Source organism: Culex pipiens, chromosome 3, assembly GCF_016801865.2.
Source record: "Culex pipiens pallens isolate TS chromosome 3, TS_CPP_V2, whole genome shotgun sequence".
Classification (NCBI taxonomy): Eukaryota; Metazoa; Arthropoda; class Insecta; order Diptera; family Culicidae; genus Culex; species Culex pipiens.
This window is the reverse complement of record NC_068939.1, coordinates 8,886,372-8,900,516: the sequence shown is the minus strand read 5'-3', so window position 1 is coordinate 8,900,516 and position 14,145 is coordinate 8,886,372. Positions and strand designations below refer to the sequence as shown.

Genomic DNA, 14,145 nt, shown 5'->3' with positions numbered 1-14,145 from the left:
GTGAAGCCGTTGATCATTCTCAAATAATTTGATCATCACTCTAAATCCATGACCTGATGCACAGTTTATACTAACAGGCTATCGTAACCAATAAAACAACAAATTACAAATAAAAAAAATGTTTTGTATTGAATTGGGTCCTAAAATTAAGCTTAGATTGCTGATATTATTGTTTACAGCGATAAAGCTTATTTTTCTGAGTACAATGACCCTTTGTACGACCACTAAGAGTTTAAAATGGATTTTAAAATCAAATTTGAAAAATTAACCTCGCGGTCCTTCTTGACAGAAAAGCTCCTACTTGACAGCTCGTTCCAAGGGGACCATAGTTGATCCATCGAAAAAAGGTTGTCTTGTCAATTTTATTTTTTTGCATTAAAATGAAAAAAGTGATCAGAAATGGGTTTTAATCGTGTTTTTTACCGTTGTACATAAAAACTGGCATAGGGCTTTAGTACCCAATTCAATTTACCGAATTTCTCCACCAAAATGAACCAGCATGAGCCGGTTGTTGCCTTCTTGAAGTAACTGAAGGAATTTTTGGTCTAAATCAAATGTGTTTCAAAATTTATATAATTTTGTGGCACAGTCATTGACGTCCTAGTTGGCAATCATTAAGGCTCTGGAAGGCATCATTCCAGATCGGCCATTTGGCGGCCATGTTTGTTTTAGAAAAACATTCAAATCTTGATTCAGAATGTTTCAATCAAAAAATGGTTTTCTTTGTGTTGTTTTTAGAAGCATTTTACATATCGTGATTATTTTTTCATTGCAATTTACTATTTCTGGACCCTGTATTCAGAACCATCATTGACAGTCATTGTTCCAAAAGTGAAGGACACCTTCTACGACCTTAATGACGATTTCCATAACTTTACAAGAAATGGGATAATCGTAACCAAAAAGTATCAACATGTATAGTGCACTATTCGAAACAACTTCACTGAAAAAAACCAACATAGCAAGTTCACATGCTTTTTCACGTGAGCTAATCCAAAAACTAACACAATGAATTAACATGCTTTTCCTTTGACTTAGGCATGACTTTCATTATAAATGCACGTGAAAACCGCGTGAGCTACACCCATCTTGATCCATTCTTTTTTCATAGGATTTTCATCCCAGACTCACGTGAATTGCACTTCGATTCACCCCAATTGACTTTTCCTTTAGGTTTCAAGTGAATTTCACGTTACTATCGAATGTTTTGATGTTGAAGTTCGAAAAGAAAAAATAGTCTAAGTCAAGATGGCCACTCACATTAAATCTGAGTCAGAGCTCTTGCGTTTAAATTGGATTATTCGCCAGAAAAGAGGGGTTTTTTCGCGAAATTGTGGCAGGATTATTTCTAAAACTATGGTAAGTATTTTCTAAGTATTTCTTTGGACAAAAATGTATGCCTAACCATTTTTTAATCATATTTCCAGGGAATTATCGTCTGCTTCTCGCCGCCGCTGCCTCAATTTTTTTTAAGTATCTGCAAAACATTTTTTTTTTGTGGATGATGACTGACCCCCATCGAGGCATGTTAATGATGGTCAACGAGGATCCGGAAATGTCCGAGGAGACCCGCGAGAGTCCCGGTGTGTGGCGCAGGAGCACGGCTTGCTGCTCATACGGAGAGCATTTTTTGTGTGAAGTGTGAATGAAAAAGTGATATGTATGTGTATTCTCGAAGAAGACTAAAAGTGTAATATATATTTAAAAAATAAATGGAAAACTAATGAATGCACGAAATGCATTTTTATTTCAAAACAAGAAAATAAAAAAGAAAAAGAAAAGGTTACCAAAAATCTTCACTTGAAAAGCAATTGAAAAACATTTGATTTTAAAGTGAAATCCATTTAAATTTCATAAACATTTCTTATGAAAGTCACGTGAAACGACACATGAAGCTAACGTGATTTTCACTAGGTTTGAACATGCAGCGCGATGAAAATTTTCTATGTGATTTACACATGACTTTCACATGCAAAGTGGTATGGGGCAGATTCATGTGTAAAACATGTAATATTACTATGGGCCTTTCTTTCAGTGTTGTAGAAGGAATTTTGTCAACATATTTTCAAGGAAGTGAAATTTATATCATCCAACGAAAACTCATGGCGATGATGGAAGTCTTCACACTGAAGATCAAAAGCCGTGTTGTTAAACATACAATTTTGGTGGATTTTTTGGAAACATTTCGACGCCAACGTTTCAAAAAGCATCATTTCCAGAGTTTTTTTTTTTGAAAAGGTCCTATAAAGTATAAACTATTGTCAGAGCCGAGGTCAGAGCCGTACCTTGGGTTCACGGCACCCTTGGCGAAGCATCAATTTGGCGCCCCTCCTAAATTTACAAGCATTTTGATAAATTGATGTCAATTTTCAAATGAGATTGGTTGAATTGAAAATTTATTTCAGGAATGAAGTTGGCTAAATATTTTCTTAGATTTCTTAAAATCGACAATGATAGCAGAGGTTTGTTTTTTTTTAATTTTTTTTCAGATAAATTCACAGAGTTTAATGCTCGATCACGATACATTTTGCTATAACATGTTAGCAAATTTGATATTTTCTAAGCCTGCATGAATTGATCTGATGTAGTATTAACTTGACTGAATAAGAAAAAACTTTCCCGGATTCGTAATATAATTAGCTGATTTGGCTTTGGATTTCATTTCGGTGTAATTAGAAAATTAGAAAAAAATCCTTCTTCAACATTAAAAAATAATAAGTCGATGTCCGTATGCTCGCTTGTTTCATCTAAATAGGAATCGAAGTATAATTTTTCAACACGCAGCAACAAATCCAAATTTCGTCAAAGTCAATTAAAGATCATTCAATATCCAGCGCAATTCATGATGAAACTTATTTTAATGATAATAATAAGAGCATTATATTTGGTGAAAAATATGAAGATAAGACATTTTTATTTATTTTCATTGATTCGTTCATACCATGCCTCAGAATATTTTTCATATTTTTTAAAGTTATGTTTTGCATTGATTTTGTTTTCATCTTAATTTTTTATTTGATTTTTTTTTAATGGATTCAATGCTTTTTAGACGATTTTAAAAGTAAACAACACCGGTTTAGCTAAAACTGAAAAAGTGATGGTCAGAACAGCTTGTGCGCTCTGAACAACTTTTGTTTTTCTTCAAAAATAATGTTGGTCTTATTGGTGAAAATTTACTATTTAAAAACTCTAGTATTCTGTAATTCTGTAATTTCGGAATACATTCGTCCGGCTTCAGCTGAAGATTCATGCTGTCCCATGTTGCATGTTCGAGTGTAGACCTACGGAAAACCTTGCCGCGAGGAGAGGTGAGTGAACCGGTACACGAGCCACCTACGACATAATTCCTCGGGCGGCCCAGGTCAACTCGAAGTTACCCCAGGCACCCCCAGTGCAGGACACATTGGGGGTAGAAAGCGGATAGAATAAGCAAAACATCAAAGCAGAGCGCGAGCCATACTTTTAAAGTGGTATCTGCAAAGAAATTTGTATTAACAAAAGGGTCAAAAATAAAAAGGCGATACTAATGAATACTTCCCTGCGACCTTGGAGGTCTCTCGGTTGGACATATAGCCGTGGACACCATGCTTGGTAGCAATCCTCGTCAGTCGATGTGGTATTGATCACAGCTGGTGTTGATTTGTCCTGCAGCTGTGTAGCAAGTCAGATGCTCGCTCATTCAGTTTGAAACGAAAAGAACAAAAGAGAACACAAGAAAACATTAGATTCTGATAGTGAGTTTCAACTCAGCTGTAAAGTGTAATATCATATTAAATATAAATAATTATAATAATATTTTCACTTCATGATTCTTTACAGACACTTTATTTATTTTGCTTTCACTATCACTTTCACTATTTCTTCGGGTCGTCTAATTTTCGTCGTGTTCCCGTACTTGGAAATTTCCGCATAACTAATCACTGCTGGTTATTAGTGTCATGTCGAACATGTTACAAGCTAACACAACAGTAACACAGAAACAGAACTTCACAAGCACGGGAATTTGCACACGACCTCCCAGTGAATTAAAACCGAGCTTTAACTATTTTCATACTACTATTACCTAAAATGTCCAAAGCAGCTCAGTAAAACTCACTGGGAGCGTTCCACAATTTAGCCCCATCCGGGGGGAGCTTATCCCTTTGTACCCTCGTGTTTGTTTCCTTTGAACAGTAGTCTAGGTAGTCCAAGAATGTTCAGCACAAGTTTGAATCGAAAGCAATTGCTTCAACAGCTGAACGGATCAAACTATTGCTTCCCTTGCTAAACTAACTATGCTACTGTTACTAAGGAAACAAAAGGATAAAACATCATGATTTGATGTTCTAACAGGTACGTTCAACTAGCCAGCTGCGAGACCCATCAGCCCGGCCGGGAACCAGTCCATATCTGTCGAGTACAGCATACGGTGTGGTTCACAAAATATCAAATACAACAAACACAACACTAAGGCTATACATATGGACTGGCGGGATGGAAGCACGTGGACACCTCCCCCCATATTTAAAAACTCTAGTATTTAAAAAAAAAGCGTTGGCAAATTTCAATGCTCGAAATTGCTTATAAAAGGGAAATCATGCTGAAAATATTTCAAAGGCCATTTATTTAAACTCGAGAATGTCAAAATTTCAAAAGAAAGTTATATGTTGAACTTTCTGCCACTTGAGCGCCACTTCTTTGATGAAAAAAATAAAATTAGCATAAGGTAAGAATTTTCACAAACACTTCGGTAGAAATTTTCATACAATTCATTTTTGCGCCCCTAATTTTTTTCTTAAATTTTAAACAAAATAATCTAGTTATTTGTAGTTATGCTTTATAATTTGGCGCCCTTTCTGTTTCAAATACCTAATGAGGATTGATATAACTGACAAGAAAATTTTGTATAATCATCGATTTCGGCGCCCCCCAAGAGCTGCCGCCCTTGGCGATCGCCAACTGCGCCAACCCCTAGGTACGGCGCTGACTATTGTCTTTCATATGTTTATATAGCTCATGTTTCTCGCAAGGAGATGAAGTAAGAAGACGATTCACAATTCCGCATACTTCATTGCAAGATGCTTTAGGTAAACACCGAAAATTTGGTTGAAATTTTAAATAAACAAAAAGTGCTATAAATCTTTTTATTTTGTCTGTTTTCGATAAGAAGTCAATTGATTGAATCATTTTATAGGCGATAGACTATTTTTCTTAGCTCCAAAATATATTTTTTGTTGAAACAATATTTTTGTTGCTAAATTGTCTTGCCTAATTTGTGTTCACCAATATCAGTGTCTTGAGCTCGGTCTTGAGTTTGTTTATCTTTTGCTCTTTGGTCTGACAGGGGGATTGGCTGCCAAACCCGCTTTGGTCTGACAGTTTTGGTCTGTCAGCTTTATGCTGGATTTTGGTCTGACAACGCGGGGGATTGGCAGCCACACCCCCTTGGTTTCTCGGCACTGGCTGAACCGATTTGACTCGAACTTGTTGCATTCGACTTGGTTTAGGGTCCTATAGATCGAATTTTATACAGATTGAAGTTTCGATAAGTAGTTCAAAAGTTATGTATAAAAATGTGTTTTCACATATATTTGGATCTCACTTAACTGTATGTAAACTATGTCCGGATCCATCATCCGACCCATCGTTGGTTAGGTTATCAAAAGACCTTTCCAACGAGTCCAAAACATTGAATATCTTGCAACCCTGTCTCGAGATATGGCCACTTAAGTGATATTGATATACTTTTTTGAAGCCGGATCTCACTTAAATGTATGTAAACTATGTCCGGGTCCATCATCCGACCCATCGTTGGTTAGATTATCAAAAAACCTTTCCAACGAGTCCAAAACATTGAAGATCTGGCAACCCTGTCTCGAGATATGGCCACTTAAGTGATATTGATGTACTTTTTTGAAGCCGGATCTCACTTAAATGTATGTAAACTTTGTCCGGATCCACCATCCGACCCATCGTTGGTTAGGTTATCAAAAAACCTTTCCAACGAGCCCAAAACATTGAAGATCTGGCAACCCTGTCTCGAGATATGGCCACTTAAGTGATATCGATGTACTTTTTGGAAGCCGGATCTAAAAAATAGATGAAACTTGTGTACAGCCATTGTTGTGAGGAAGGCTCCAACCACATAGGTGGATTAAGTTAGTTTTTTCTTCTTTTATTTGACAGGTTGACAGGGCTATATAAACAGGCACTGCTGATGCCAGAGATTTTGTTTATGTTACTTTATTTAAAATCATTATTAAACAGACTTTACTGAAGTAACTTTTGCTCATTTTTGGTGGAGAGGTAGCTTATTAGGAGTACTTTCAGAATATGCAATAACCCAGAAAGTGTCAAAATGTACATGATGCCATTAGTTGCTGAGATATCTACATTAGAAAATAGTGGTTTGTTTGGGTGAGACTTAGAAAACATAAATTTTCCTGTTTTTTAATCTTTGCATGGCAATACCTCAGCAACAAAGGGTAGAGAATTCTTTTCAAAAGTGGGTAAACATGGGCACTTATTTAAAAAAAAAAAGAATAACTGCGACTATTTTCAAAAAAGTTACCTAAAAATGGCTATAACTTGAAAACGGTGCACTTAATCAAAATTTCACTAAAGTACTTTTTGATTGCAAGTTCGGTTTTACATCAAAAAATGAAGTTGAAAAAATTTTGCGACCAATATTAGATTTGAAAAAAATAGTATTGATTCAAAAATTCATAACTCGGTCAAAGATTTTTTGCCCGTTCTGGAAATTTCAGAAAAGTTGGCATTTGATGTCCCCTAAAACACATCAGAAATAAAAAAATAAAAATAGTTTTTTTTAGTGAAATTGTTTTTTTACCGTGTATCATTTTTTCAGTGTAGTCCTTATCCATACCCTACAATTTTGCCGAAGACACCATATCAATCAAAAAATTCCTTCAAAAGATACAGATTTTTGAATTTTCATATATCATTTTTGTATGGATAGCTGCCAAATCTGTATGGGAAATTATATGGACAAACTAATAGTGCAAAATGGCTTCTTTGGGCATACCAAAGGCACCAAACAAATTTCGGCCGGATTAAAAATACAAAAATTAAAAAAGACCGATTTCGTTGATAATTGCTGTTATGATAAAACCCAAAACGAGCAACCCTGTTTTACTGTGTAAAAAGGAAGTTCTTTCAGGCAGACAAAACTAAGCTTGTTATGAATATGAATACTAGTTTCTTTTATTGTGCTTTATAATATGTATTCATAGACTGTAATATATATTATATATTTCTTTTTCTTCCTGCTCGCTCCATCTAATGTTAGGTTACTTCAGCGCGACGATCTCTCCACTTTAAAATATTATATGCTCTTTTGCGATCGCGGCTCAAATTCCATCTTTGATTTAAACTGTTGCACATGCCGCTCACTTTCTCTAATGATAGTGTAATGATGATGTGTGTGTGTGTGTTTTTTTTTGTATGCCGAACTTTTTATAAGTTTAGTTAAATATATTTTACACTCACGAGAAGATTTGTTATTCCAGTTTGTTTTCTTTATCAAGTCTACAAATCCCTAAGGGTAATTTTCTGGATTATACTTCTCCTCTTTACTTCTTAATAGGAAAAATTGGGGGTTTGTTGCTTTGCTACATTTGTGTTTTTTTTCTTCCTCTATCATATGATTTGTTGTGTGTTTTTTTTACTTCTATGTCTTTTTTGGGTAACTTTACAGACGGGCGGGAAGTTTGAAATTCTTTTGTTATGTCACGTTGGATTTTAGCACTCTTTAGAAGATGTGTGATCAGTTTCAGTTTGGATTTTCTTAACGCAGTTCTTAGTTGTACAGCTGCCGCTTTTATTTTCTCTTTACTTGCATACACCAATAGATAGTATGTGTTGTAATAGTTACCGATTAGTGTTTTTTTACTACTGCCACCTTTATACACACTGCAATTTAAAAAATGATTTTAAATCTCTTGTATAATTGAACCTGTCAGTTGTTAAAATTTCTGGTATGAGATATCTACAGGGGAGAGATTTTGCATCGTTAAGTACACACCAATTCCTGATATTTTCTGCTTCTTAGAACCTTTCATAGTGAGAAAACCAACTTGCTAACAAAACAATCAAGCGTTTCTGTTTAAGTGATTGTGTCCTCTTTTTGTAGGTGTATATGAAAATCAAAATAAAAACAAAACTATTTATAAAAAAGCTTTAACGGGTTTCTCGCTATCCCATTCTATCCAGTCTCGTGTCTCACACTTGCGTCCTCACATTTGCCTCGTGCTATCTATAAGTTTCATAAACTCTGGAAAATTTAAGCTTAACCGCTCTCTGATTCTGTCCTCCTCTCACAGCTCTTCCTTCTTGTACCATCGATTGCATTCGTTCGATTTGCCACCACTCTTGTTGCTTAGAGTACTTTTCTGGACGAAATAAAAAAAAAATTGTAATCCATTTTCGAACTTGCAGAACTCCTAAAAGATAGCTCATTTCACTTAAAATAAGAAATGAAAACTCTCTCTCCGACAGAATTGCGTTTTTGCTCTTTTCTGCCTTTCTCTCTCTTTCGTAGTTTGTATTTAGGTTTGCTCTCTCATACCCTCTCTTGCAAAAACTAAGAGAGTACCACAGAGTAACTTTTTCGAAGAGAGTCACCAGTTATTTTGGTCGAATTCTGCAAGTACGAAAATGGACTCAGTCTAAGTAACTTAAACCGGGAGGGTTTGGGTCAGTTTAAAAAATTAAGGGATCATCAGAATGATTTGATTTTTTCTCCTCTGACTAGACTTGAAACAGTTTTCGACTCTAAACATTAAAAAACGATAAATGTGATGTCGCCTTTTCTACCTTTGATTTTCGACCATTCTTGGTTGTGTTGTCTTTTAGTTCTTTTTCTGTGTGATTTGTGATTAGAGCACAGTGTTTTAAAACCTTTTTTTTATGCTGATATGGTTCGAAAGATTGATTCTGTTTTTGAGTGTTTATTTTTTTTTTTGCTAGAGGGTAAGTGTTAAAATTTGACGAATTTTAGCTGCATTCTTTACAGGTAACGTTTTACGTTGTGATGTTCTGATTTGTTTTAGTATTGTGAAATTTTCTTTTAAAAGTTTGTATATTTTTAGCTAGCAGTACGAGAATAGAGTGAAAAGGGTGTATGTGACTGTTTTTGAAGGGGATATAGTTTAAGGTGAGGCGGGGGTGTGTTTTACATGGTTCCCAGTTTTGTGTTTTTGTTTTTTGTTTGTTTCAGTTTTGAAATCTGGCCCACCTTACAGATGACTGGCATCGTAGTCGGGGATGTTGTTGAGCTCGGTTTCCTTGTTGCGCCAGTAGAAATATGGCGGCCCATTGCTGAAGCAATACTTCATCGACAGTGGTTCGTCGTTTTCCACGTAGTACATCAGGTAAAAGTTGCACATCTCGTCATTGTTGGTCGCACTGCGAGGAATGAAAAAAAAATATTACTAAAAAACTGAAACTTTGCGTTTTTTTGCACTGGGGAGGTCTCCAAAAAGTGACAGCTCTTTGTTTTGAATCATACACTCTCAGAAGTAAACCCTGATTTCATGGTAAAGCAACATCCTCCTTATTTTTTCAGTGGGTCACTAGACGTTTTGTTCTAAATATATAAATCTTGCAAAACATACCCAATATTGGTGATCGTGTTCCGATTGCTCTCCATCGTGCACCGCGCGGCCAACCGGTCCTTGTACAGAATCGGCTCGGTGCTCTCCACCGGGTAGAACATCTGCGGCGTCAGCGGGTCGCGCTTTCCGAGCCGGGTCCAGTGGTCGGTGCCCTGTTCGTCGACCCGCACCCGGTAACCGGAAACGACCCGCCCCAGGCTGTGCGTGTGCGTCCGGTAGGCGAACGGATGGATCGTCTTGTTCTCGCGGATGTCGCACAGCGTCTCCATGTGTTCGACCTTGTTCGGCGGAATGTAGCCGCCGGTTCCGAGCAGCAGCACTCCGGCCTGTTTGGTCATGCTGATTGTAAGAAAGCAAGATTAATGTATTTTCCTGTGAGAAATTATAAGAAAACAACTCACGTTTTTAGCGTGTAATGCAGGAAAATTCCGGAATCGTCGTAGGTGGTGCCATCTGTAACGAAACAAATTACTCATAAATTGTACACAATATTTCTCACTAACTCAAGGTGAATAATCCACAAGGAAAAACATATGCCTCAATTGAATTACGCATTCCAGACCACAATCAGCGGCAGACAAAACATATCGGTTGACCTTTTCTCATATTCCTTGGAACGACACCGGGTGCAAAAGCACGTCGTGTTTTTTCCTTGGTTTTTTCCAGTATTTCAGTCCGAGGATACCATTTGCTTTGAAATCACAATAGAGTACCATCCCTGGTCGCTTTGCTTATAAACACGCGTACGCATGGGAAGCATCCCAGTTGGGAAAACATTTCACGCACCAGCAGTATGATGCTCGAACTTTCACGCATGTTTTTCCTGCGTTCACGGTGAAAATTTTCCGAAAAATCATCAAATTTGCACTTCTTTCAATTTAAAAAACACTGAAAATCTAGTCGACACGCAATAACAGTGCAAAAATGACAGCTAGGCGAGCTACTCAATTTAGGGTATTTTCACAGTGTACACGCTCACCAAAACAAATACATACAGGCACGTCACAAATAGAATACGACGTGACGTGGAAGAGTGTAATCTCCCGCGTGTGCACGTGACGGTAATTATCGTCACGTTTTTAGAGTGTGCTGTACGCGTCAAGTTTTTTGGGTAAAAGTTTTGTTGTCAAAAAGTAAGAGGGAGAAAAGGTGAAGGTTTTGGGAATCGCCATGAATGATGTATTATGCGCGTGCTCGTCACCTTTTTTTTGGTTGGTAATTTAGGCGTTTAAAGATTTTCCTGCTTGTTTTGTGTGAAATCCAAAGTTAAATGTTGAGTCAAATTTGATATATTTTGCTCAGCCTGAGAATTTGAGTAAAATTTACTCAAAGATTTTGAGTAAGCAAAATTGAGTAACTTTAATTAGTGTGTAAACTTCCTTATTCTTATATTTCTTTGTCCAACAAGAAATAAATTAAAAATCTTTTTTTTTGCGTAAAAAAGAAAATCAAAAGGGTCACCAGCTTCGGTAGCGAGCTTCAAATGGATTCATAGTTTGGCCTCGTGTTTACATTTTGCTTTATATGCTGCCAGCGAAGAATCTAGACCGCTAACCGTTGGGATTTTGGGAAATTTGCATGCGGTTAGCAGAGGGAAGCTCATCTCATAAATATTAGATTACGCAAGGGAAACTAAATCTGAGGTGGCTGATTGTGGTGAGTTGTTATGGGTAAGTCGAGGGGTAAGTAAAGATTAATTCATTAGTTTAGATGTGAAGAATTTATGTACAAGCTGATCCAAAATCACATTGTTTAATTTTTTATATATTTTTTTAGATAATACATCGTATTTGTTAATTCGAATTTCGCTACTTCGAATGTTCGCTAATTCGAATGCTCGCTAATTCGAACGTATTCGAATTAAAAAGCACTCAACCGTCAAAACCAGTTGTCAAACTGATGTTGATGTTTCAACAGCATTGTTCGGCATTTTCCGAACACGCGGATTCAAGCTTTTGACAGCTGTCAGTCGTTCCAATAGGTTCCTAAAGCCCTATGTAAATTTTTATGTACAACGCTAAAAAACACGATTAAAAACCATTTCCAATCACTTTTTTTTATTTAAATGCAAAAAAATAAATTGACAAGACAACATTTTTTCGATGGATCAACTATGGTCCCCTTGGAACAAGCTGTCAAGAAGGGTCGCAAAGTTATTTTTTTTTTATAAATTTGATTTAAAATCCTTTGCAATCGTATAACGGGTCATTGTACTCAGAAAAATAAGCTTTATCGGTGTGAACAATAATATCATCAAATTGAGCTTAATTTTAGGACCCAATTACCGAATTTGGACTCGCTCATTCCAATGCATTTCCATTCGAATTCGCTCTGTAATAAGATTTCGTTGGAACAAATTCTACTTGGAATCGTGTTTAATTTTCTAAGTTTGTTTTTGAAAAAAATACACTTCAGCGTTAAGCATTTTAAAATCGAATAAAATTCATAAAAATTCAATAAAAAACATAAAAATTGCTTCCTTTTCGTCAAAATCGAAGAATTAGTTCTGTGATTTGACTCAAATTTTGACAAAACAAAACAAATGGTATTCAACCAGATTTGAGTAAAAATTACCCAAATTGAAATCACCTAAATGTGTGACATTTTCACTCGAATTTCACTAAGTTTTTGATTGTGAAAATCATTCAAATCTGACTTTTGGCTTCAAAACTTTATTTCTCGTTCAAAATCACTCAGTTTTCGTAAAATCCAAACCTACTCAAAAATGAGTAAAAGGGGCATCTCTCAAATTCGATTAAAAATGAAATTCAACGAAAACTGAGTGATATTCTCCCAGATCTGAGTGGAATTTACTCAAATCTGACAGATGCCCCTTTACTCATTTCTGAGTAGGTTTGGTCTTGACGAAAATTTAGTGATTTCGAACGTGCGTGTAAGTTTGATTTGGCAGAAACCAAATGATTTTTGATTTGCTTGTACATAGGTATATATTAAAAAAAATATAATTTGGAAAAACAAAATTTAATTCATTTGAAAAAGAATAAAAATAAAACCTTCCAGTCTCGTCTCTGGATAGAATTGCTCGCAGGAAAGAGTTTCACGGTTTCACTCAAAATTTGTCAACTCAAACCAACTAAAATTCAACTTAATTAATTAAGTCACATAAATTAGTAGGGTAGGGTAGTCATCAATAAGACACTTTTGGTTTTTAACTTTCAACGATTTTTGTATTTTTTTCATCAGCATGTTTTAATGAGCTTTTTGTTGCATTTTCTTTCTTTTAATGTGTTCTAACATTGACCAAAATATGAGATCGATCAAACCTCTACAGCCAGAGCTATTCAACTGTCTCATTGTAGACGCACTTGGCAGGAACAATGAGACAGCTGGGGAACAATGAGACACTCTACGAAAATCAATATTTTCTAATAAAACATCATATTTTTGTATTGTTCCATTGCAGGTGACTTGCCTTGAACATTTTAAAGCAATTTTGCCAACTTGAAACTTCAATTAACAAAAGTTAAACTAAAAAGTATTTAAATTTAGTAAAATACATTTATTTATACCAAATAACTTTATATTGTTGGTTAAATGAAGTTAAAACTCAATAACTATGCCAAAAATCACTTCCAATTCATGTTTTGAAGGATTTCCCTAGATTTTGAAAAGTTTCATGAAGAAAAATCAAAGTGTCTCATTGTTACCCATGGGCTGAAAAAAGTGGGGAACAATGAGACAGCCCAGGATTCTGGGTATATTTTAAATTTTGGCCAAACCTAATGAAAGGACATTGTAGCCCAACTAATGCCATGTGAAATGACGAAAGAAATTTGGAGAAATATTAGTTTTTGTGTTAATGGCAGTCTATGAGCGAAAATGTAATTTTTACTCATAATTTACTTTTACACCCCAGAATCAAACATGTATTAATAACTTTGCAAGGGAGCGTCCATAACCAAAGCCCCTATAATGGCAGACTTGTATCCAGTAGACACACCTTTTCCCAAAATATGAGCCTGATTGGTTGAAACTACGACTTGTGAGAGCCATTTTATCATTGTTCCCCGTGTCTCATTGATGACTACTCTACCCTAAGTTTTCACCAAAATCTGGTCGAAATTCACTTTTTTGTGAAAATCCTTCCAATTTGATTTTCGGCTTAAAGAATCTTTGCTGAGTAATTTGCGTTTTTTTAATATTTAGGTGAATTTTAATTGAATTTAGTATACCCAAAAAAGATTAAAAATAAAACATTTCATTCTCGTTTTTGAGTTTTGTGATTTTCACTATAAATTTGTCAAAACAAACCAGAAAAAGTAACCCAAATTGAAAATCACCTAAATTGGTGAGATTTCTACTCAAATTAGGTGAATTTCACTATTAACTGCTTTGTAAAAAAACATTCGAATCTGAGTGAGTTCGGTTTTGTCAGAAACTAAGTAATTTTAGATTTGCGTGAATTCAGAAATAAGTTTTGGGCAATCTACAAAAAAAGGTGTAGTGCTAATGTCAGTGGCATAACCAGAAAGACGAAGAACGATCGTCGAAATTATATTATACTCTAAAT

General features: G+C 35.6%; 1 protein-coding gene across 1 annotated transcript in view; it reads right to left on the bottom strand.

Annotated features, from left to right (window-relative positions):
- Positions 1–7,373: 7,373 nt before the first annotated feature.
- LOC120427083 (peptidylglycine alpha-hydroxylating monooxygenase) overlaps positions 7,374–14,145 on the bottom strand; it is a 41,699-nt gene continuing 34,927 nt past the window's right edge. The window contains exons 5-7 of the mRNA XM_039591928.2: positions 10,016–10,067; positions 9,615–9,953; positions 7,374–9,405 (exon numbers count right to left, since the gene is read on the bottom strand). Of these exons, the coding sequence (XP_039447862.1) occupies positions 9,237–9,405; positions 9,615–9,953; positions 10,016–10,067 (560 nt within the window). The 3' untranslated portion in view covers positions 7,374–9,236. The remainder of the gene's footprint in view (positions 9,406–9,614; positions 9,954–10,015; positions 10,068–14,145) is intronic.